The 22,661-nt window shown below is 30.2% G+C and overlaps 1 protein-coding gene and 2 pseudogenes across 2 annotated transcripts; 2 read left to right on the top strand and 1 right to left on the bottom strand.

Annotated features, from left to right (window-relative positions):
• Nucleotides 1-3,118: 3,118 nt before the first annotated feature.
• On the bottom strand, nucleotides 3,119-4,803 carry LOC114165158 (epi-neemfruitin B synthase L1AT-like). Its single transcript, XM_028049821.2, has one exon. It carries the CDS (start codon nucleotides 4,766-4,768, stop codon nucleotides 3,446-3,448), a length of 1,323 nt encoding a protein of 440 aa, XP_027905622.2. The 5' UTR covers nucleotides 4,769-4,803; the 3' UTR covers nucleotides 3,119-3,445.
• Nucleotides 4,804-14,099: 9,296 nt separating this feature from the next.
• Nucleotides 14,100-16,406, top strand: LOC146882067 (uncharacterized; annotated as a pseudogene).
• A 419-nt stretch (nucleotides 16,407-16,825) lies between these two features.
• LOC114169024 (uncharacterized) lies at nucleotides 16,826-18,890 on the top strand (annotated as a pseudogene). Its single transcript, XR_014985302.1, has 7 exons — nucleotides 16,826-17,064; nucleotides 17,145-17,395; nucleotides 17,489-17,701; nucleotides 17,790-17,882; nucleotides 17,960-18,061; nucleotides 18,145-18,495; nucleotides 18,727-18,890. The product of XR_014985302.1 is annotated as an uncharacterized LOC114169024 (transcript).
• The last annotated feature ends 3,771 nt before the right edge of the window (nucleotides 18,891-22,661 follow it).

Below are 22,661 nucleotides of genomic sequence, written 5' to 3' on the forward strand. Positions count from 1 at the left end.
TCAACAAAAAGAGTATCTTTTATAGCACCAAAAATATCTTGAAGTGAAAATCAAAATTTTTCGAAACCTTACTTTCCCCAAATTCAAAAGGTGGTTAAACACATTTGACTTAAATCCAGTTCAGCCAGTTTCATATTCAAACATAATATCGTTAATCAAGATTAAAGCACAAATGTAATAATATATTGCATAAATCGAACAATGACCCTAAGGTCTAGCCAATTCACTCCCCACCACAAATTTGTCATTTCATCCCTCAACAAAATGATAATAAATAAATAAATAAAGAACTCTATAGTTGCGAAAATTGTTTTCTTGAACTAAAGGCCAACTACTATATAACAAAATTGCTATCAAAATTGATTAGAGGAGGATATTCAGGATTCAGATTCAAAAATCCAAAGGAGATTCTGAGATTCATATAATTAGCAAAGATATTTGAAAGAATGTGGATTCGAAAAAGGTAGTGAAAGAAAGGAGTGAAGAGAAGGAAAGTGGGTGACTCACCTAAGTGGTTTATGATGCTGACAAAGAGACTGGTTTGTGAATGGTTCTGATATTTGTTTAAGCAATAAGCATTCCTGCACATATTCATAGCCATTATGCACATACATTCGCTGAATACCCTATTCAAAAATCAAATTACCAACAACTTATAGCTTGGCCAAATACCAGTAAAATAAAATAGATTCATTAAACTACTAGGAATTATATGAGTACATCGTTAACTTTTTAGGCATCTCATGTAGCAAACGTACTTCAAACATTCAAACATGTTTCATATATCCAAATGTGGAAAAACAAATATTAATAGAATAACCAATAAATTTTATATATATATATATATATATATATATATATATATATATATATATATATATATATATATATATATATATATATAAGAGTTGAATATCGAAGCCACCATCTCCCTTTAGGGCCCACTACCCACCTCCTTCAACACTAACGAAACACCGAAGAGAACACGAATATGAACCCATCGCATCTTCCGGGCCCAATAGTCGACAAATCTACCACATTTTCAAGGTCGATCCCGCCGCTCTTCAGTAACCACCACTCACGAGGGTCGAAGTGGTTCTTCTTTGAGCGCCAATTGAAGAAGAGACTAAAAATTTGTGGGTGGAGGGATTGAAAATGAGAAAGGAGATGAAGCAAAATGAAAATAGAGAGAAAAAGACTCTGCGCGCGAGATCGAAAAAAATAGAGTTAAAATTTGGTAAAGTTAAAATTTATGTCAACTTTCCACCTACTTCTTTAAGTGTCGGCCAACCCACTCTCTCTTCTAAAAACTAATATTTTTTTTTAACTTAGGCCAAGTCATTTCTGCAAAATTATTTTTTATTTTTTTTATTTTTATTAACTTGTGTCGTCTAGCTGACACTACTAATTGCGTCCCTCAGCCCTCCCTAATATCTTAATCTAGTTTTTTCCATTAAAAATAATATAAAAGCGTCGGTCAACCCACTTTATCCTCTAATAATAATATTTTTTTACCTTATTCCAAGCCATCTTTCGCAAAATTATTTTTTATTTTTTTATTTTTACTAACTTGCGTCGGCTAACTGACATTATCGATTGCGACTTAATCTATATTTCTCCATTACTTTTAGAAAATAAGATCAAAGCGTCCCTCGAGCGACGCTAGTCTAAAATATAATTGTGTCCCTTGACCATTGCTCTGAAATTTTTATTTTTTTTGTAATACGTTTTTCTTTTAGTATTGCGTAACTAGCATCCCTTAAGGGATGCTAAGGGTGATTATCTAGAGTCGCACAACCCAAACTAAGCTTAGCATTTTATTTTGTGTCTCTTAGTCGTCGTTACTTTTGACTTTAGTAGTGTGCAAGATAAAGCCGACACTAATATTTCGACTCTAACTCCTTGAATTCTTGTAGTGGTTGTTGTAGAAGGCTCACAGTGTGATTGTTTTGAGCCTTGACGATAAGGTGTTGAGGCAAGTTTTGTAGGAGAAGACAACTACATGATTCTAGAATAAACTTGAAAGAAAATTAATCCTCTCAATTTGGAGAACATTGATATGTAGATTGATGATAAGGATCAAACATTGCTTTTGTTGTGTTCATGGCATACACTATCCACACTACTTTCCCTCTTAAGAGACACTATATCGGGAATTACTCCTTAGTAAAAAATGTATATGTTGTTAAGCCAAAAAGTCAACAAACATGACCACTAGAACTCAGAGGTTGCATTAAACCTCTTCGTCGCTTATGCTCCTCGAGGTTAGGAGGCTTAGTAGGACCATACAACCAAAGAAATGTAAATTTTCTTTGCAAAAAACACCATAAGCTGGGCACCATAAGCCAAACACCATAAGTTGAGGTACCATAAATCGAGAAGTCAGCATATAGACGCACATGACTGCTACCTCACAATCTTTAACATATAAACATGTGAAGACTAGGGGTTGCTTACTATACATGGGTAGGATAACCCCAGAGTACATGACTTGGGGGCTTGGTGGGACTACATGGTCAAAGTACCCTTTAACGTACTTGACCCAGGCAAGTACGTGTCAGGCTTGTAGGACGACATGTGCTCGAACTATGAAAATACGCCAGTATAATCACCACTCAAAGAAGATAAATTTGAGGTTAATTAACTCATTCTGATTAACAAGTAGTTAGGTTAATTAAACCAAAGTCCAACCAGGTATGGCCCATGACCCTAGTATAAAAGGCGCATCTTACGAAATACATAATTACGTTTTTCTCTAACATTGATTCCCTAATACCTCTTATTGACTTTGGCATCATAGTGTCTTTTGCAGGCATCTGCCCCCTTTTTTGTTCGTGACCAAAAGACAAGTTCCCTTTGAAGTCGAGTCTGTGGATCTTTGGAATTATTTAGGAGACTTTACAGGATATACTTTGACCTCGTACGAACAATATTCCTTAAAAAAAAATACACATAGTTGACAACCTTTTCAATAGTATAATAATGTATGTTAGAATTTTATGTTTAAAAATTAAATAAAAATATTATTATTTTAGATTGTAATGTGAATACTTTTTATCTTTTAGTAGGGTCATTATATCACAACCACTTGTATGTCCTCTCTATATGTATCCATAAGTCCTTCAAGATGTATGTTAAGTATTTCTCAATATTTTGAGTGTATATGAGTACTTTGTTTAGTAAGTGCGGTGCAAGTCCTTGAGTACTCTATACAATTACATTCCCTTTAAAGTGGTCACAACATCAACTTTATCAACATTTTACTATATAATATAGGAAGAAAAAAACACACTTAGGCAATAAACCATGCTGATTCCCATTATTCTAATACTTATAGCTATACTAGAGACTAGAAACATGAATCACACTCTAATGATCCCACACCAGTGAGTTCTGCATTATTTAAGATAACCTTAATTACGTGCAATATATCAAACAACATTATCTAAGAATCAAACGAAGCAAAGTTCAGAAGTTCTGCATTGTACTCAAGCCGAGCCATTTCTCGTTTGGTCAAGGTAAGCCATGCTTCTATGCCATCTCCATCCTTTGTGCTCATCAAAATTCCAAAATTTTTTATGGGCACAGCAATGGTGGTAGCATAACTTGGCTTTCCCCATCCAAAATCAACTTCATAGAACTCAAACCCTACCCAACTGGTAAACCCATAACCTTCAATACCCTTTTCTGCAACCACTCTTCTTGCTTCTTCTATAGTCTGAACTACTTCAACAAACTCATCACTCTGAAGTTTCTTTATGTAATCTCCATCAACTTTTCCTATCGTTTCTCTCATTCTCTCTGCCAAATCACGCAACCCCACTACCCCCTCCGCTTCCACCAACGAAGACAAAGCGTATTGCCAAATGTTTCCAACCGAATGCTTCGACAAAGATGGAACCATTCTGCTGCGAATGTTCACAGTGTGGGATACTGCAGAAGCCACAATTTTTTCTTCCCCAGAATCTAAACTTTCTTTTGCTGCTTCCAGTGATGATTTCCATAGCAGCGTCGTCACGGCTTCAACGCGTGAGGGATTGAAACCGGGGCACGCGATGGTTTGTCTCAATCTAGAAATACTGCTGCCACTAAACATGAGTCTCTTTGTCACGGTTTTTTCTTGGCCGACCAAGCCACTTGTCATGTCGACAGATATGTTCCTCGGTGGGAAAAGCAGGCTTGTCTGTTCCATAGGAGGCGGAACGAGGTTGTTAGTACCGTTTCCACGTGATGTTGCAGCCCAAACGTTGAGAAACGATGCTGCAGTTGAAGCATCAGCGATCTTGTGTGAGAAGCACACGCCAAGTGCTATGCCCCCACACTTGAATTGGTTCAACTGAACTGCCATGATCCCCGACGTGTCACTTTGTTGTGGTTCAAGGTTGTAAGGAGGACATGGGAGAAGTTCATAGAGGGTGTGAAGTTGAGGGTTTTTGAGAATGTTTGAGAGCTCAATGGGGAGTTTAGAGTGGATGAAAAGAACACCCTCGTCGTTGCACTCGATGATTGAAGAGTCTCTGAGTCTTCCACAAAATGGGTAATAGAGAGTGAGGACTTGTGACAGAGAAGTTTTCAACTTTTGTGAGAGTGCAGTGAGGTCAGTGGCAAAGGTTCTAACATCAGAGGCAGAGTAAAAGAGGAGAATTGGAACACGGAATGAAGGAGCCAATTGGTCGAGGAAGGAGAGTTTGAAGTGGTGAAGATGATTAGGGGTTGGGGAAGATGGCTTTATTGTGTCCTTGGATATAATGTCATATTTCTCAGCCATTTGAATTTCTACTAGATATTTTTGCCAATGCTAGGTATATGACTATGGTATTCTTTGTGAAAGGTTGCACCCTTATATATAGAAATCATTAATGTATAATTTTAAGAAAATATTGAAGACAACATATGTCTAAAAAAATAAAGTTAATTTACATATAATATAAAACGAAAATAGTCCTCATCTTATACTTATAAGTTAGTTTTATGATAATGAGTTAGGTATAAACTTTGTTACTAATATGCTATTTGAGTGATTCATAATCGACTAAGGATCACTACAAGTATGCAATCTTACATGTTAGATATCCATGTCTCAACAATATACACTAGTGTAAAAAACAGAGCTATTATACCAGGTATAATATAGAGTTATCAAATTGAGTCAAATCTCATGGGTCAACTCAGTCCATCATGGGTTTGGACCAGGTTGGGTTAAATATTTTTTACAAATTTCAATACAGATTAATTTTTGATCCGGTCCACCAAGAATCTGACTTACTCGGATTGAATTCGTGGTTAACTGAGTTGGTTCACCAACCCACCCACAAAGAAATGATAACACATATTATTACATATTATTACCTTTTCAAATTTTCACCCTAATAAGACCCTTCTTTAATTTATATTTGACTTAAGTAGTCACAACAATTTATTTCTCTTTTGATGAATGAGTGAATGTTGACAACACTTTTTAAGTGAATTTTCTAACATAAAATATTCACGCTATAGTTAGAAAACTGGTGTAGGAAGAGTCATTAATAAAATTTGTAAATATATCCCAGTTTTTAATCTTATAAGTAAAGTGTTACTAAGAGATAAGCATATACTATATAATAATTACAAATTTGTGCGATTAATAAATTGTTCTGGTTTACCTTAAATAATTTTTTTTAATTTTTGTAAAAAACAATATTACCTAATTTAAAGTACTTTGCTAACTAAAACAAAATAAAGTTTATAAAAAAATCCAATAAGCTATTAAGACAAACACATATATAATTCACTATAATATTATCTTGTGAAAAGAAAATCTATCAACCAAGTTGCTGGTATAAGTACAATTGAATTTAATTCAATTTCGTAAGATTTTGAACTTGTGTTTTATAGATGAAAAGTATAGTTTGGAAAAAAGATTCAATTACAGTTGAGTAATTATATATCTTAATAATCTTTAAAAATTCATCAATATTTTGCATCAATAATATAATTATAAAAAACACCTTAAATTTCATATTTTATAACTTTTAAGTTTAACTTATAATTTATTCTTAAAATTGTGTCTTTTACAAATAATTATTCTTGTTAGATGTCACTCATTTGCATCAATAATATAATTATAAAAAACACCTTAAATTTCATATTTTATAAATTTTAAGTTTAACTTATAATTTATTCTTAAAATTGTGTCTTTTACAAATAATTATTCTTGTTAGATGTCACTCATTTTTTACAAATATTTTTCATATAATAAAATATAATAAAACGTGACTTTAAGAAAAAAGAAAATAGTAAAAAGTCAGTAGCGGATCTTGACCAATAATTTTGGAGAAGCCAAAATAATATACTCAAACTTTATATATTTAATTATTGTCACTAACACAATAAAAATGAATACATAATTTAGTATAATTGTAACTACAAAAGAAATCACCCATATATAAAATATTGTCCTTGTTCCTTCACATTTTTGAACTCATCGATTGAACCAGAACTAAAACTTTTAACTATTTCTTTTTCAATGTAAATATGAACTCTTCCAAACAATTAATATAAAGCTTCTCACCTGTAATTCGTTGAACTTTAAAAAAGGGTTCTTCTAATTGAAAATTATGATTATTTGTATCATCCTTCGAAATATGTAAATAAGTTGAATCATGTTTTCATCATCACGAATAACTTTCTTTTTATCACTATTCAAAAATAAATATATTATTTTATTTTTCATCAATATACCTATTTTCTCTTTAAGTTTAAGATTAAAAAAGAATTTATCATAATTTAATAAAAAATAAAAAATTAAGAGTTACTAAAAGAAAAATATATGATAATCAAGTCTAAATTAAAAGGCAGTTATGAAAGAATATATAGTACAATATTTTTTTTGTCATATTTATAAAACATGAATATAAGGCTCATGAGAAAAAATAATAATGTTAATTATTAAACAAATGTTTCAGTATCATGTGATACAAAAGAGATATTTTTTCTTCACAAATGAAAGAGAATAAATAAGAAATGAAAACAAAAATAATAAGTTTGTATCAACTTTTTTTTTTTCGAAACAAAAAGAAAACATGTGATTGTGTGAGATGAGTATAATTTATTAAAAACTAAAAAACACAATGAAAAAAAAGAAAATAAGAAACATCTTTATAAATATTTTTGTTAAATATTAACATTAAATATTATACTTTATATAATAAATAAAAAATATCTAATTTAACTTCTATTAATTTCTAATATATAAGAATATAATTTAAAAAAATTAAAAATATCTAATATATATAATATACAAAAATCAAAATTTGGGGTGGCTATGGCTACCCTACTTCCAAGAAGCTCCGCTACTGAAAAGTATTAATTTTTTTAATGCTGAATTTTGTTTTAATTTAAAGTTTTCAAAACTAATTAATAAAAGTTAAAGTAATTTTTAGAAATGTAAGGAATATTTGAAGATGTTATTTTATAATATTTTAGATAATCTCTTAGGATTTCTTTTTCTTTTACATTTTAATCTATTTTTATTTTGATTCTTTTATTTTGTGGTGATGTCATAGCTTTATTCCTACCCTTGGCATTAAAGGCTAATCTCCCTTCATTGACAGAGATTGAACACTATCTACACATGAAAGTAAAAGTATATAACTAAAGGAATATGAATATATTTAATTAAAGTCATTTTATTTGAAAATTATTCAAAGACTATTCTACAATCATTTGGATTTAATCTCATCAACTTATACAAAATGAACTCTTATACATGATTATTAAATGGATGAGATGATAAGGAATAAGTTTTATGATATTAACTCTTTATCTATACAAGTATAACAAAAGTATAAATATATAAAATATAAAAATATAAAAATCTTAGACACCTCCCCTGGATTAAGGAGAAACACTTAGATGAGTGATGATGAAAGAAGGTGGAGGAGCAACATGGAACCTGAAATCACGAGTCAGTTATCTAAAGGTTTAAGTGAGGAGAGTTCAAAAGTTATTCAGACACCGAGTGTTTGTGAGATGCACAACCTTCTCATTTATGCCACACCAACAAAAATTAATGCAAACTAGTGCTATACCTTGTCATTTCTGAATAGATTGGAATTAAATCTTAGCATTTTTGTGTTTACCTTTCGATTCTCGATACACATTTTGGAAAATGATTTTTTAATAATTTTTTTTTTATAATCTAAAGTAACTAGTAATTTTCTATTTTTATTTTTTTATTTTTTTATATTTAAAAATCATTTAAAAAATATTACGTCAAATTGTAAGAAAAAATTATAAAAAAAAATAGTTGTAAAAATATCACTGTCCATACCATTTATATACACACATAATTATTATTTTTTTTTGGAAACAAATGGTTTAGGAGATCACTCATTTTATTTCTGAAATTTAGCAAATGACAAATATGAAAGAAAAAAAAAGGGGGGAAGGGGGGTGGCAGTGGCAACGGCTCTTCTATTGGTGAGCTTAAAAAAAGGGCACATAAACTGATTGGATTCACCTATTTTGACACTCTTAATTAAGACTATTTAAATTTATTTTTACACAGTGTAATTTATATTTAAATTAGAAACAATATGAAATTATTAGAAATAAATGTAATCTCGAAAAAGAAATTGATTTGTGTAGTTAATTTATACACTTTTTTTCCTTGAAATGAAAAATATGTCATCCAATTGCTAATTTTGTTCAATTACTTTTTTTTTTATCTTATATCTCCCTATTTTTTTTCTTTCAGATATTATACAATACTTTATTCAAGTTGACCCAAATCTAAAATTGGTAAATTCTTGAAGCCGAAAAAAATAATAGGAAAAGTTCAAACTAAATCAATGTGTTTATTATTATTCAGATGATTATTTATTATTATTATTATTCATACTTATTCACTTTTTTTTTAAATTTTTTTATGGTTATTAAAGTAATAAATATTTTGATATCATTATTATTATAATAAAATTAAATATAAATATTTTTTATAATTTTCTTATAAATAGCTTTAGTTTACTTTATAGGTAATTTTAAATTAAAAAAATAATTAAATTTAAAAAATAGTCAAACCAGAAATAAAAAAGATAAATTTAAAGAAACAGTCTCTTAAACAGTAAAATTAATAAAATAATTATTAAAATTAAAAAAAATTCTTTAAAAGATAAAATTGGAAAGTAAATTTGGACGTAAAAAAGAAAAATCTCCATGTATAAGTATAGATAAGATTTGCTTTTATGCATAATTTTCTAACTTTCTTACCTCAAAATCTTTTTATGATAGTTAGAACTCAAGTAATTGAGAAAACGAGGTTACAAATATGAAGAAAAAAATAGTATAAAAATTTATATTAAGGGTCTTTAAATATCTGTAATTCTCTCATATATTATATAAATATTAATATTTAAAAATAACTTTCTAATAATGGTTATATTATGTCGAGATAAACACTATAAAAAAACCCTAATAATTATATACAAGCATAATCAGAGGCAGACCGAGGAAGGGACAGGGGAGCCGTGGCCCCCCAACGTTTTTGATTTTTTTTTTATTTATGTTATATGAAACTTTTTTTGTTTTTAATTTTTTAAATTATGTATAAGAAATTTAATGTTTTATAATTTTTTAAATAATGAAAATATATATTGGAAATTGATAAGAATTAAAATAGGTATATTTTTATTTATTTTATAAAATATAACATTTAATGCAAATAAATAATAAAGCATAAAATTAAATTTATTAAAAAAATAAATAAATTTATTAAGATATTTTTTATTTTCTCTCTCACTGTTTTTTGAGTTTTTTACATATTGTATCCACTTTAGACTTTTACTTGTTTTGTTTTCTTTTGTTTATGAAGAAAAAAATAAAGTTGAACACAAATTCATTATTTTGTACTCTCATTTTTGTATGCTTTCTTCTATTATTGAAGAGAAAAGTAATTCTTTTTTTCTCAATTGATAGTGAAATATTAGTTTAATAATTAATATTATTTTTTATCTCACGAGCATTTGGTATATTCATTTTTATAAATATCGAAGAAAAGCAATGCACTAAGTGTTTTTTAATAACAGATTTTTAATTGTGACTTGATTATCATATATTTTTATTTTATTAATTACATATCACAATTTTTATTTAGATTATGATAAATTATCTTTTAGTATTTTTTTTAAAACATAAGTATATTGATGAAGAAATAAAAGAATAAATTAATTATTTAAAAGTGATAAAATGGAAGCTACTGTGAGGAAGAAAATAGAAAAAATCAATCTTTGACAAAAATAGGAAGTCAATTACATCTAGTTGATTGATTTTTTAATCTGTCTCGTCTTATTTTAACTCTTCTTGTTTCTACAACTATATCAAAAAGATAATTTTCTACAATGAAAATTATCAAAATAAGACTGCAAAATAAAACTGAAGATGAATTTTTTTTGCTGACGATATGATTATTTACATTAAAAACAAAATATAACTAAAAATTTTAGTATTGATTCAATTATTATTAAGTTGAATAATCTTACGGATCCATAATTAAATATATAAATTAAATATATAAATTTTAAGTATATTTTGGCACCCCATAAATATCGAGCACTGGGCATAATGAAAGTTTATCAAAAGAAATCTTAAATGATTTGATATTTGAATAAAGATATTTATATGCAAAACGAGATCTAGAAATTAAATTTAATATAGTTATTTTTAAAAGAAAGTCAAATTTTAATTGTAATTAAAATGATATAAAGAAAGTTTAATAAAATTGACATCCCCTTCCCGATTATATACCAACTTTTCTTATAATAGGATTTATAATACACGTTTTTTTTATTTTATATTTACACTGTATAAGGTTCCATGCAGGTATATTTATTTTATGTTTAATACTAAGACAATTAAACTTTTACTTAATATTTTGTACTGGTCAAAAAGCAAAACAGATTGATTATAATATTTTTTTAATTAAAATCAAAGACAAAATTTTCCTTATAATAATATATGATGTATATAATAAAATGCATATTATTAAATTGATATTCTAAATATAAAAAAAAAGACACACGTACAAGTATTATATGTAATTAAATTTTTTCTTTTGTCAAAAGATTAATTTTAAACCTAACTTAATTTTATGAAACGAAACTGAGTTTGCAAAACGAGATTCATACTAATTTAATATATATATATATATATATATATATATATATATATATATATATATATATATATATATATATATATATATATATATATATATATATATATATATATATATATATATGTCTTATCTTTAAACGCGAATTCTCCAACCTTCTTAAAATTAAATCAATTATATTAACAGAAAGTAATAATTAAAGGATCCAAAATTAAAAATAAAATAAAATAACTATAAAAAAATTAATAAATTAATATTAATCATTTTTCTGTTTCAATGACATGCCAACTGTATTGCACCATCAATTATTAATTTGGATAATCAATGAACTGCCCAACTACATTAAAATTAATTGTGGTCCAACATTAAATAACTAACGTGCCTAATTCCGCGGTCCATATGAGAAAAAAAAATTGATAATGCCACATAGTTAGAATCTAATCAATACCTTTTCAAATTCACAATAAATTAGTATATGTATTAAAATGCGTTGGTTTTTTGCATTTAGAAAAAAACAATTTTTTCATTCTTTTATTGAAATTCCAAATTACGTATTAAAATTTGTAAAAATTGTTTGAATTTCAACCTAACGTAACCTAGTATGCACGAAATTTGACAAAACGTGTCATGAAAAAGTAGCCAAAAGGTATTATATTTTTCTTTTTGTCAAACATTAGGAAACATGCAAGTGCCACGAGTTCGTTCTCAAAGTTGAGATGATGGGATTCTATAGTGAACCAATTCTTCAAAGGACCACCTGGCAAAAGTCCTACAGTATAAAAAATGGAATAAGAATGATAATATCACTAAAAAAAATGAATATATAGCCTGGGTCATTCTATGGAGGTTAAAAAAACCTCCACAAATAAAAATCATATAAACTGATTATGATAATTTTTTTAAAAGCTAATAATAGAGGAGGTTTTTTATTTTTTTAGGAGGTTTATGACCTCCGCAATTTACAACACATTCCTTTTTGAAGTAAAACACATTCTTTTCTGAAGTAAATGAAATTTTCCAAGTGAAACCTAAGTTAACACTGCCATAACCTCAACCATTCGAAAAGGTAAGTTCACAGTGCCAAAGCCTCAACCAATCGAAACCATGTCGTAGCTCCGTCGCGCTGCACCATCTCCGTCGCGCCGTCGCGCCCATCACCGTCGCGCTACGCCGTCTTCGTCGCGTCGTCGCATCGTCGCGTCGTCGCCCATCTCCGTCGCGTTGTGTTGTCTTCGTCGCGCCGTCACGCCCATCTCCGTCGCGACGTCACGCCCATCTCCGTCGCGCTGCGTCGTCTTCGTCGCGCAGTCTTCGTCGTGCAGTCTTCGTCGCGACGTCTCCGTCGCGCACTCTCCCTCGCGCCGTCTCCGTCGCGCAGTCTCCTTCGCTCCGTCTTCGTCGTGCAGTCTCCATCGCGTCGCGCCGTCTTTGTCGCGCCATCTCTGTCGGCCTTCTCTTCTTCGCTTCATCTCGGTCGCGCTTTCTCCGTTTCCCGTCTCCGTCGCGTCATCATCCCGGTTAGCCTCTGTGGTAGCCTCTTTCGTTACGCCCTCTCCTTCACTCTGGCCCTCCATCACATCCAGTAGCTTCTTTACAGGTACACCTGGAAATTTTTGTTACCTTATCGATATACCTACAGCTTCTTTAACACATTGCACAACTTTGCTCGATTTGTCACTCTCTACAATAGTCAACTTTACTTCATAGCACACTTTTACAATTGCATCAAACACTACTTTCATGCTATCTGGGAGAGATTGGGTGGAACTATTATCCCATCTGAAAATCATACAAACAAAAGGAGGATTATGAAGGAATACTTAAGAACTACAAATTCATGAGTATGAAGGATTTTCAAATCATTAATTTTTCCATTGTCGTATAGCATGATATAAAATTTGTCGATCATATAATTTGGATTGAGATAAACCTTTGAATTGCCTGTGTGAAGAGTTCAATTTCTTCTACTGTGATGTAGGAATCATAAGTATCATCTAGAAGAGAGATACAACCAAACAATTTGCTCTCTATCTTTCTTGCAATACTATATTAAGCTTTGTAAGTCATGGTCACTGACCACAAATAACACTCAACTACCCTATCTCTTGCATAAGGCACCTTTGTCGCATTATCTCTTGTCCAATGCTTTCTGAGAGTATCACTTATGGTCAATTAATGTGTTTCTTCACTTTTGTTTTTACTTGCAGCTGTCAATGGACTCATTACCTAATCTCAACTAGCATCCTGGTTTTATTCTCTATCTCTTTATTCATTTGTCATTTGTCATGTTTATGTTGCCTATATTATTAAAACTAGCATTATTTGTGTAGCCTACATTGAAGAACAACTTCCATCTGTGTTTTTAGTCTTGTCTTTATTCTGCAGAAAATTTAAAAACTGTTCTAAAGTATATCCTAATACTAAAACTTACAAAACATTATTATAACAATGCTAACAAACCTAAATTTTCCTTTAGAAACTATTCTTAAAATTATCTACTCTCTAGAATTATAACAGCAAAATAAAAAAGTGCACTTATGAAAAAAAAAGTACCAAAACTAAAACTGCAGCAAAACTCCAATCATAAAAAAAGTGTGCCGTACATTTCCTATAGAATATAATTTACTTTTTTAATAGTCTTTTTATAATACATTATGTGTATCTTTATTAGTATCTTTATTAGTATCTCCTTTTGATTTTAGAGCACATTATCATTTTTATCATTATTCTTCCTACATGCATAATGGGCTTCAACTTAATAATTGGTTCTCAAATTTTATTTTCTTTATACCGATTTACATTGGTTATGTGTAACATTTCAAATGAGAAATTCTTTATTTGTGAGAAAATGAAATAAAATTTGTAAATAAAGATTAAAATGAAAGGGTTACATATTTAGTTATTGGTGAACCATATTTCTTATATTCTTCTATGCTTTATAAGTGTTTGTGTATTTTATAAAATACTCATTGCCATTTTGTTTAGGTATCTATTCCAATGGATAAATCTTGGATTGTTAAGCCTCGGAATACAATTGAATACTCAATTGGTTTAAAAAAATTCTTAGATTTTGCTTTTGAAAATGGGGCTGTTGGAGATACAATTAAATGCCCATGTCCCAAATGTGGGTTTATGAAATAGCAAACTAGAGGCGTAGTTGAGGAGCATTTGATTTTAAAAGCATTTCCCAAAAATTATGTTATATGGAATCTTCATGGTGAGAAACAAATAGAAGATATTTCTAGTAATGAAGATGATATACAAGAGGCATTTCATTATGAAAATCCAATGGAAACAATGATCAATGAAGCATTTGGGCACTATAGGCAAGAAGGTACTAATCTAGGCAAAACACAACCATTGGGTGTAGATGATGTTTTGAATGAAAGGCCAAAGGAGGATCATAATGAGTTTATTGATTTTCTCAATGATGGAAATCAAACATTGTGTGATGGGAGCAAGTACACAAAATTAGAGTTTGTAATCAAATTATATCACATCAAGGTTTTGTGTGGATTAAGTGACAAGGCAATGACTATGATCCTAGATTTGTTAAAAGATGCATTTAATGAAGCAAACTTGCCTCTTTCTTTTTATGAGGCTAAGAAAACCATCAACAAACTTGGTCTTAACTATACCAAAATAGATGCATGTCCGAATGATTGTATGTTATATTTAAGAGATGATGAAAAAGATTTGCAAACATGCAAACATTGCGGTATATCTAGATGGAACCCAAAGAAGAAGAAAAAACAACCTGCAAAAGTTTTGCGTTACTTTCCATTGAAACCAAGATTGCAAAGATTGTTTATGTGTTCTAAGACTGCAGATCATATGAGATGGCATTCTTTAGAGAACAAAGATGGGTTCATAAGGCATCCAAGGGACGGTGAGGCATGGAAAACATTTAGTTTATTGCATCCTGAGTTTGCTTCTAATCCTCGAAATGTTCGTTTAGGCCTTGCTAGTGATGGTTTTAATCCTTTTGGTACTATGAGTTCTACTTATAGTATTTGGCCAGTGTTTTTAATTCCATACAATCTTCCACCATGGATATGTATGAAGCACACTTCATTGATCCTATCCATGATCATTCCAGGCAAGCAAATGCCAGGAAATAATATTGATGTGTACTTACAACCCCTTGTGGATGAGTTACGTGAGCTATGGAATGATGGTGTGGAGACCTTTGATTCTTCATTGAATGAAACTTTTAGGATGCGAGTAGCTCTTATGTGGACAATTAGTGACTTTCCTGGCCTAGGCATTTTATCTGGTTGGAACACACACACAGGTTTAGCTTGCCCTACCTGTAACTTTGATGCAATACCTTGTCGTCTTCCTTATAGTAAGAAGTGGTGTTTTATGGGGCATCGTCGCTTTTTGAGTAGAAACCATAGATTCAGATTGAATCGTGTTTGCTTTGATGGAAGCACTGAAACAAGGAATCCACCACTAAAATTATCAGGATCTGACATTTTTAGGCAAGTTGAAAATATTAATGTTACATTTGGGAGAGGAGTAATTTTGGATGGTAGAGGAAAAAGATCTAGAGAAGAAGTTAAACAATGGAAAAAAAGAAGCATTTTCTTTGAACTTCTGTATTGGGAGTCTAATTTGTTACGCCATAATTTAGATTTCATGCATATTGAAAAAAAATGTATTTGACAATTTGGTATATACTTTGTTAAATGAAAAGCCTAAATCCAAAGACAATGTAAATGCTAGGAAAGATTTAAAGGAAATGGGCATAAGAGAGGATCTTTGGCTAGATGATAATGGAAGATATCACCTTGCTTTGTTTTCACTAACTCGTGATACCAAAAAGTTGTTTCTCAAAACTTTGAAAAATGTTATAGTACCAGATGGTTACTCAAGTAACATTTCTAGATGTGTCGATGAGGTGCAACAAAAAAAATTTGGGCTAAAAAGTTACGATTGCCATATTATTATGGAGCAATTACTACCGCTAGCAATACGTAATTTGTTACCAAACCATGTCAATGCAACCTTGGTGGAGTTTTGCTCATTTTTTAAAGTCCTTTGTAGTAAAAGTTTAAATCCACAAGAACTTGAAATGCTTCAAGATCGCATTGTGCTAACACTTTGCCACTTAGAGATGTTATTCCCACCATCATTCTTCATAGTTATGGTTCATTTAACTGTCCATCTGGTAGAGGAAGCAAAACTTGGAGGTCCATTTGGTTCTGCACCTTCTATTGGCTTTCCACTGAGTGTTATTATCTGGAATTTGTAAGTCAGTGTAGCCTAAACCTCTTTGGCATAATGATATTCTGTTTCTATTCTATCCAAAGCAGCATTCTGTTTATATTATACCTTGTAACATGCAGACTAATTATTCACACTCATGGATTATAGTAGGGTGATAACCTTGGATTTTCTTGTTTTTTCTATTTCCATCTTTGTTATTATGTTAATGTATTTTCACTATGAACAACAAGTTGGTTCTACATAGTGAACAACATGCTGAAAGTGATCAAGCTGCAGGCAAGTCTCACTCTTGGATTTGATTTTTCTAAATACTATCTAATTTCCTTGATTTAGAACTACATACATATTAAAGAATTATGGTCACTGTTTTGTATGATAATCCCCATGCATTCTTTATATCTAGTTTTCACTGTTGTGATTCACTTTTGGTTTCTCATAAATATATGTAGCCATGCCAAAGGTGAAGCGGTTCCGAAATCCACAAAAATCATCACTTCAGCCTCCAACTAATTCTTTACCATCAACAAATCCTGCACCAACAAATGAAACCTCATCACACACTTCAATGAGCACAACACCACCAATAGATTCCTCATTACCCAATGAGAACTCACAGCAACCTGAAACATCTACAAAACATGCTCGACGTGAATCTTCATCATATTGGACTGTTCATGCAATAGGTATATGTCATATTTACTTTTACATGACCATAATTTTTAAAATTTTACTTATGGTTAAGTAAGTTGTTTTATGGTTAAAGACTTAGAAGGAGTTATCAAGAAAATTAAGGTGAAGGTCAGAGAAGTAAATAACTTACCTCGTGGGGAACGCATCATTGTGGACTTTGATGAGTTAGGCATGGCAATTAGTGAAGGACAAGGCGTGCTTGCAGGATATTGTGGTACATTGGCAATTGATTGTAATTTGTTTCCAATTAATTTTGAAAGATGGTCTGGGAAAACAGGCATGCATGAAACTTACTTTTTGGAATGCTTTAAGGAAATATTACAGGTATATCTTTATGCATGTATGACCTTATATCTTTTGTAAATGTTACATTTACTCAAATGTTTACACACTAACTATGTCTTCTTTTTTCAAAAGCCTCGGTTTTGTTTTAAGACTGGTGAAGCTAGTGCACAACGGTATTGCAAACTAACTCTTGGTAGGAAGTAGGCTGCACATATGCAGAATTTATGGAATGAGTTCTATGATCCAACAAAAAGCAAAAATGAAATCATAAGTAATGTGCCAAATGGTATAGACAGAACTCAGTGGGCTCATTTTGTTACTTATCGTCTAAAACCGGAAACATTGGTACAAGTTACATTATTTTGAATGGTGTGAATTGTTTGTGTAGATATTTTTTTATTGTTGTGTGAACTTACAATTTTTTTGTTCATAGGAGATTTGTAAAAAAAATAGAGAAAATCGCAAAAAGCAAGTAATTCCTCATACCGGTGGTTCTAAACCTATGTCAAGAAGAAGACATGAGATGGTAATGATATTAGTTAACATGACACTATACTATTTTTTTAATTTTTACTATTTAACTTAACTTCTCTTTTTATTTAGTTTTTGGAAACTGCACAGCTGCCTAGTCGGGGAAAGTTATACATTGATACTCATAAAAGAAAGGATGGATCATTTGTAAATGATGTGGCAAAGGCTATATCGGTTAGTTGTACCATAATATGATATTTTCGTGCATTTTCCTTCAATGTTTAGCATTTTCACTACATATTGTTGTATGCCTATAGGAACAAATTGAAGTGGGTTTGACTCAAAGCACTAATGATGAATCAGAGGTTTCCCCTAATGATGTTGTTGGTAAAGTGTTAGGCCTAGAGCATTCTGGGAGGGTGCGATGCATGGGTTTAGGAGCAGCTCCTACTAACTCATTTAGAAATACAAGATTTCGACTTTCGGATTTAAGCATTGTTTCATCTAGTGCTGCCACATCATCAACATCTTCTGATCAGTGGCAACAGAAGTACACTAATTTAGAATCCCAAATTCAAACCACCTTGGGTGCACTAAAAGCCTACATGATAATGAAGGAAGGAAAGATCCCTGATGAATTAACTGCCTTCTTTGATCCTCAACCACAAGTAAGTTATGTCCAGCCTTTGGAAACTAATTATCTTGGTACTTATTTGTGATGTGATTTTTGATACAAGAATTAGACTGTATCGGTGTGAGTTAATCATCGATACCAAATAATCATGATTTTTGTGCAGGTTAATGATCTAGTAATAAACTATTTTAGTATATGCATGTTGATTTCATGATTTGAGGTTGACTTCCTTCTTGCAGCTAATATTTATATTTTATAATTTCAGCAAACAGGTGATGCAAATGAGCCTGAGTCTTCTATGGGTACAAGAGGATCATCTGGTGGTAGCAACATTTAGGATGTTGATGATGTTTTTTAGGATGAAACTATTTTAGTGTATTATGAACTTTGAGTAAGTATGGATTAAATTGTCAATGTTTCAATTTAAATTGCTTTTATGTTAATATGTTGATTTTGAGAATCAAAAGTCCTAATGATATATATTTGAGCACTTTGGTTGAAGTATTTGATTGAAGTTTACAAAAAATATTGTTGATGTAAAAATATAAGTACCTCAAATGATGACATACATTGTCAAGTATAATAGGAAATTCTAATTACAAACAAAATATTGTTTTTTTATGAGATTTGAATAATGCAAGAAAAATACAGTATTAAATCTACAAATTAAATAATACAAACGAAACATGTTACAATTTTTACAGTATAATCCTCAAATTGAGGAGGGTATTAACCCCCCACAAAAAAAAATGAAAAATAGGAATTTTGGAATCAAATAGGTTTATGGAAATAAAGGAGGTTTTAAACCTCTACAAAATAATAGTCATGAATAGGAGAGGTTATAACCCCCCATTAAATAACTTCCACAATATAAACATGATACCAGGGGTTATAGAAAACCTCCACAAATAACTTGTGGGGAACCTAACTGTGGAGGTTTGAAAAATCCCTGCAAATTATTTTGTGGAGGGTAAAAACCCCCACTAAACGAAATTAAAACCTCCGCAATTTAGCTCTTTTTTTGTAGTGTATGTTGACAACATCATTAAAAGAAATATAACAATTAAAAATAATAATATTTTCACTATAGTTATTTATTTATTTTTAATTTAAAAATTTTAATACTGTTATGGTATATTTAATAGTTTTATTATTTTTTTAAGAATTAATAATAAAAACAATTTAAATACTTTTTTTTAAAATTTTAAAAAATAAAATTATAATAGAAATTTCAAATCCTAATGGTTTCTGTGTAAGGGAATCATCCAAATGGTCATTGCAATGCAGTTGAAGCTCTTAAGGAAGAGGAAATAAACTACATGAACAATGGGAGGAGGTCAGATGGCTACTCCAATAACTTCAACCAAAATCAAAACTATAGAAATTACCAAACTTAATACTCCGTGTAATATCTCAAATTTTATAATACAATGTTTTCAATATTTTAACATCCAAAGTTTTATCATTCAACACTTTTCATATACAAAATATTAGAGTTAATTTTATTAAAAATAGTATTATAATAGCATAATTTAATAAAATTAAATACTAACAACAACAATAATAATAATAATAATAATAATAATAATAATATAAGATGATAAGAAAAATATAAATGTCCTTACTATATTGATGAAAGAATTTAATATGTATATATATATATTAGAAATTTTATTTTTTATAGAATAATATTACAAAAAACATCATTCAATACTATAAGTTATATAACACTCCATTCAAATATAATATAACCATTACATAATAGTTAAAAAAAAGAATGAGATAAGGTTTCACATGGGAAGTGCAGAACCTTATCTCCATTGTTTGTCACTCACGAAAAAAAAAAATCTAGGAAGGAAAGGTTGGGATGTAATGAAATTTGAATAGTGTTTGAACAATTTAATTGAAATCAAACTAAACTAATGATTACCAATAACTAGTATAAATAGAAATGGGGGAGGTTAATGAAGGGAAGGGTGAAAAGAGAGGCGGTAAAACAAAAGGCAGTCCTTATACAAGGAGTGTGAAAGAGGAAAAAGAACATAGAGATAGTATCTTTAAATTTTTATACAAGCATATTCTCCGTAACAATTAAGGTAAAGAAATAAGACATCTATCATTTTATTTTTTATTTTTATTTTTATTTTTATATTTATATTAAGTAAGGTGTCCATAACATCTTTCTAATCATATTTAGTTCCCATTCTTATTTATTTATTTAGTTGTGCACTGATCTTATTTATTCAATTTTTATTTACTTCATATCACTAGTGCAGAAAAAGTCTATTACATCGGTTATTTTTAGCTTATTACATCGGTCATCTGACCGATGTGGTAGTGCCCGATGTAATAAGTGTTTGATATATTACATCGGTCCCAGGACCCGATGTAATATCTATAACATATTACCTCGGTGCACTATAACCGCTGTAAGCGCTTAAAGAAAAACAGAGCTTGAACTTATTACATCGGTTATTGTATAAAACCGCTGTAATATGGGTGCTATTACATCGGTTATGGTCACAACCAATGTAATAGGGACGTGTTTTTTTTTTTGAAAAGTTGATATGTTTTGGGAACTAACCAATAACCTGCAAAAGTCACAAAAAATCCAGATTCTAGACAATTCAAATTTTCGTTTCCTAAGATACAATCATTTACTAAAGCCTATCAAAACTATTAGGCTAAATGTTAAGGCCACAAAATACCTAAAACAATCATTTACTAAAGCCTATCAAAACTATTAGGCTAAATGTTAAGGCCACAAAATACCTAAAATATCCAAAATAAAACATTTCTAATGGCTATCAAAACTAATGTTTTAGCCTCAAAAAATAACTTGCCCATTCCTTGCGAATTTCTTCAACTTTATTTTTACCAGTGGCTCGACTCCATCAAAAACCTGAAATATGGAATATATTCTTATTTATTTATTTATATTGGTCCTATTTATTTATTTATTTTTATTTATCTCCAATTATGCATTGATCCCATTTATTTATTTATTTATACAATTATATCAAAATTAAATTTATGATAAATAAATATTTGATTACTGTAGTTGAAGGTATGACCTTGGATATTTAAATGAGCAAGTATTGCTCAAGATGAAATACTTTTTTGGTTACTTTGTTGGTCATGATGAGACTCATTTATCCTGACTAGTCATTGCAAAATTAATCCAAGTCTTATAAAGTATCATAAAAATTAAGTTTATGAATTTCAAAGAGTTTTTCTTTTTACTTTATTTGGATATATTATAATTGTATATGATATTTGTCTCACTTCCCTATTTTGTTGTTTGTATATGGAAAATAGAAATTTGAAAATCTTATATTAAAGATGGCAACACCAAATGTTCCAAATCCCTTCACAGTAGACATTATCGTCATTTTTCCCACAACCAGTTGGCAGACTAACATGGTTAACAGTTCTATAACCTTTCATGGGACAATTTTATTGACACTCATGTTTGTGAATGCCCCTAATGCCTAAATTCTTTTGGAAGGACCAATAGTGGTTACTTTCTATATTCCTCCAACTGTCCACATCAATCCTCTCCTTAACCTCATCCCATCAACATCTTGAAGAATAGTATCAATATTAGTGGATAAAAAAAAGAAGTTCTAAATAAATAACATTCTTTTTCCTTCTAGTATAAAAAAATGTAGAATCTAAAATATATGATGTAAGATATAGGATGTGGGAAGTATTGTAATATATATAAGGTTGTTGTGAGTTATCTTGTGTAAAGTTATAATATATAGATATATAAGAAATTATGTTATTAAAACTATATTCATATTTTAGAAAAAAAAATGATATAACAATAAGGTTTAAATTAGTTATGAATAAAGGATTTCACACTCTAGCTAAGGCCTTCTCAAAGACAACCACAAGCTCCTACCAAGGCCGACAACAACATCAATGTGAAAGGCTTTCCAAAAAGGAGGAAACACTAACTCAATTCATACAAGCATCCACAATCAGGAAAAAAAAATATTGAAGCTTCTATCAGAAGATTGGAAATGCAATTAGGCCAATAAGCTAAGCAGCTGGTTGATCAACAAGAAAGTCACATTTCAGCCAACACAAAGGTCAATCCAAAAGAACATTGCAAGGCCATCACAACGAGACAAGGAAATGTGATTGATAGAGGGACAAGTGATAATTTGGAGAAGGAGACTGAAAAGAAAATGA

The sequence above is a fragment of the Vigna unguiculata genome, chromosome 10 (genome assembly GCF_037176805.1).
Source record: "Vigna unguiculata cultivar grain cowpea cultivar isolate G323 ecotype 2 chromosome 10, ASM3717680v1, whole genome shotgun sequence".
NCBI lineage: Eukaryota > Viridiplantae > Streptophyta > Magnoliopsida > Fabales > Fabaceae > Vigna > Vigna unguiculata.

Coding starts and splice junctions, on each gene's coding strand:
- LOC114165158 (XM_028049821.2), bottom strand. CDS start 4,768: ATGGCTGAGAAATATGACATTATATCCAAGGACACAATAAAGCCATCT.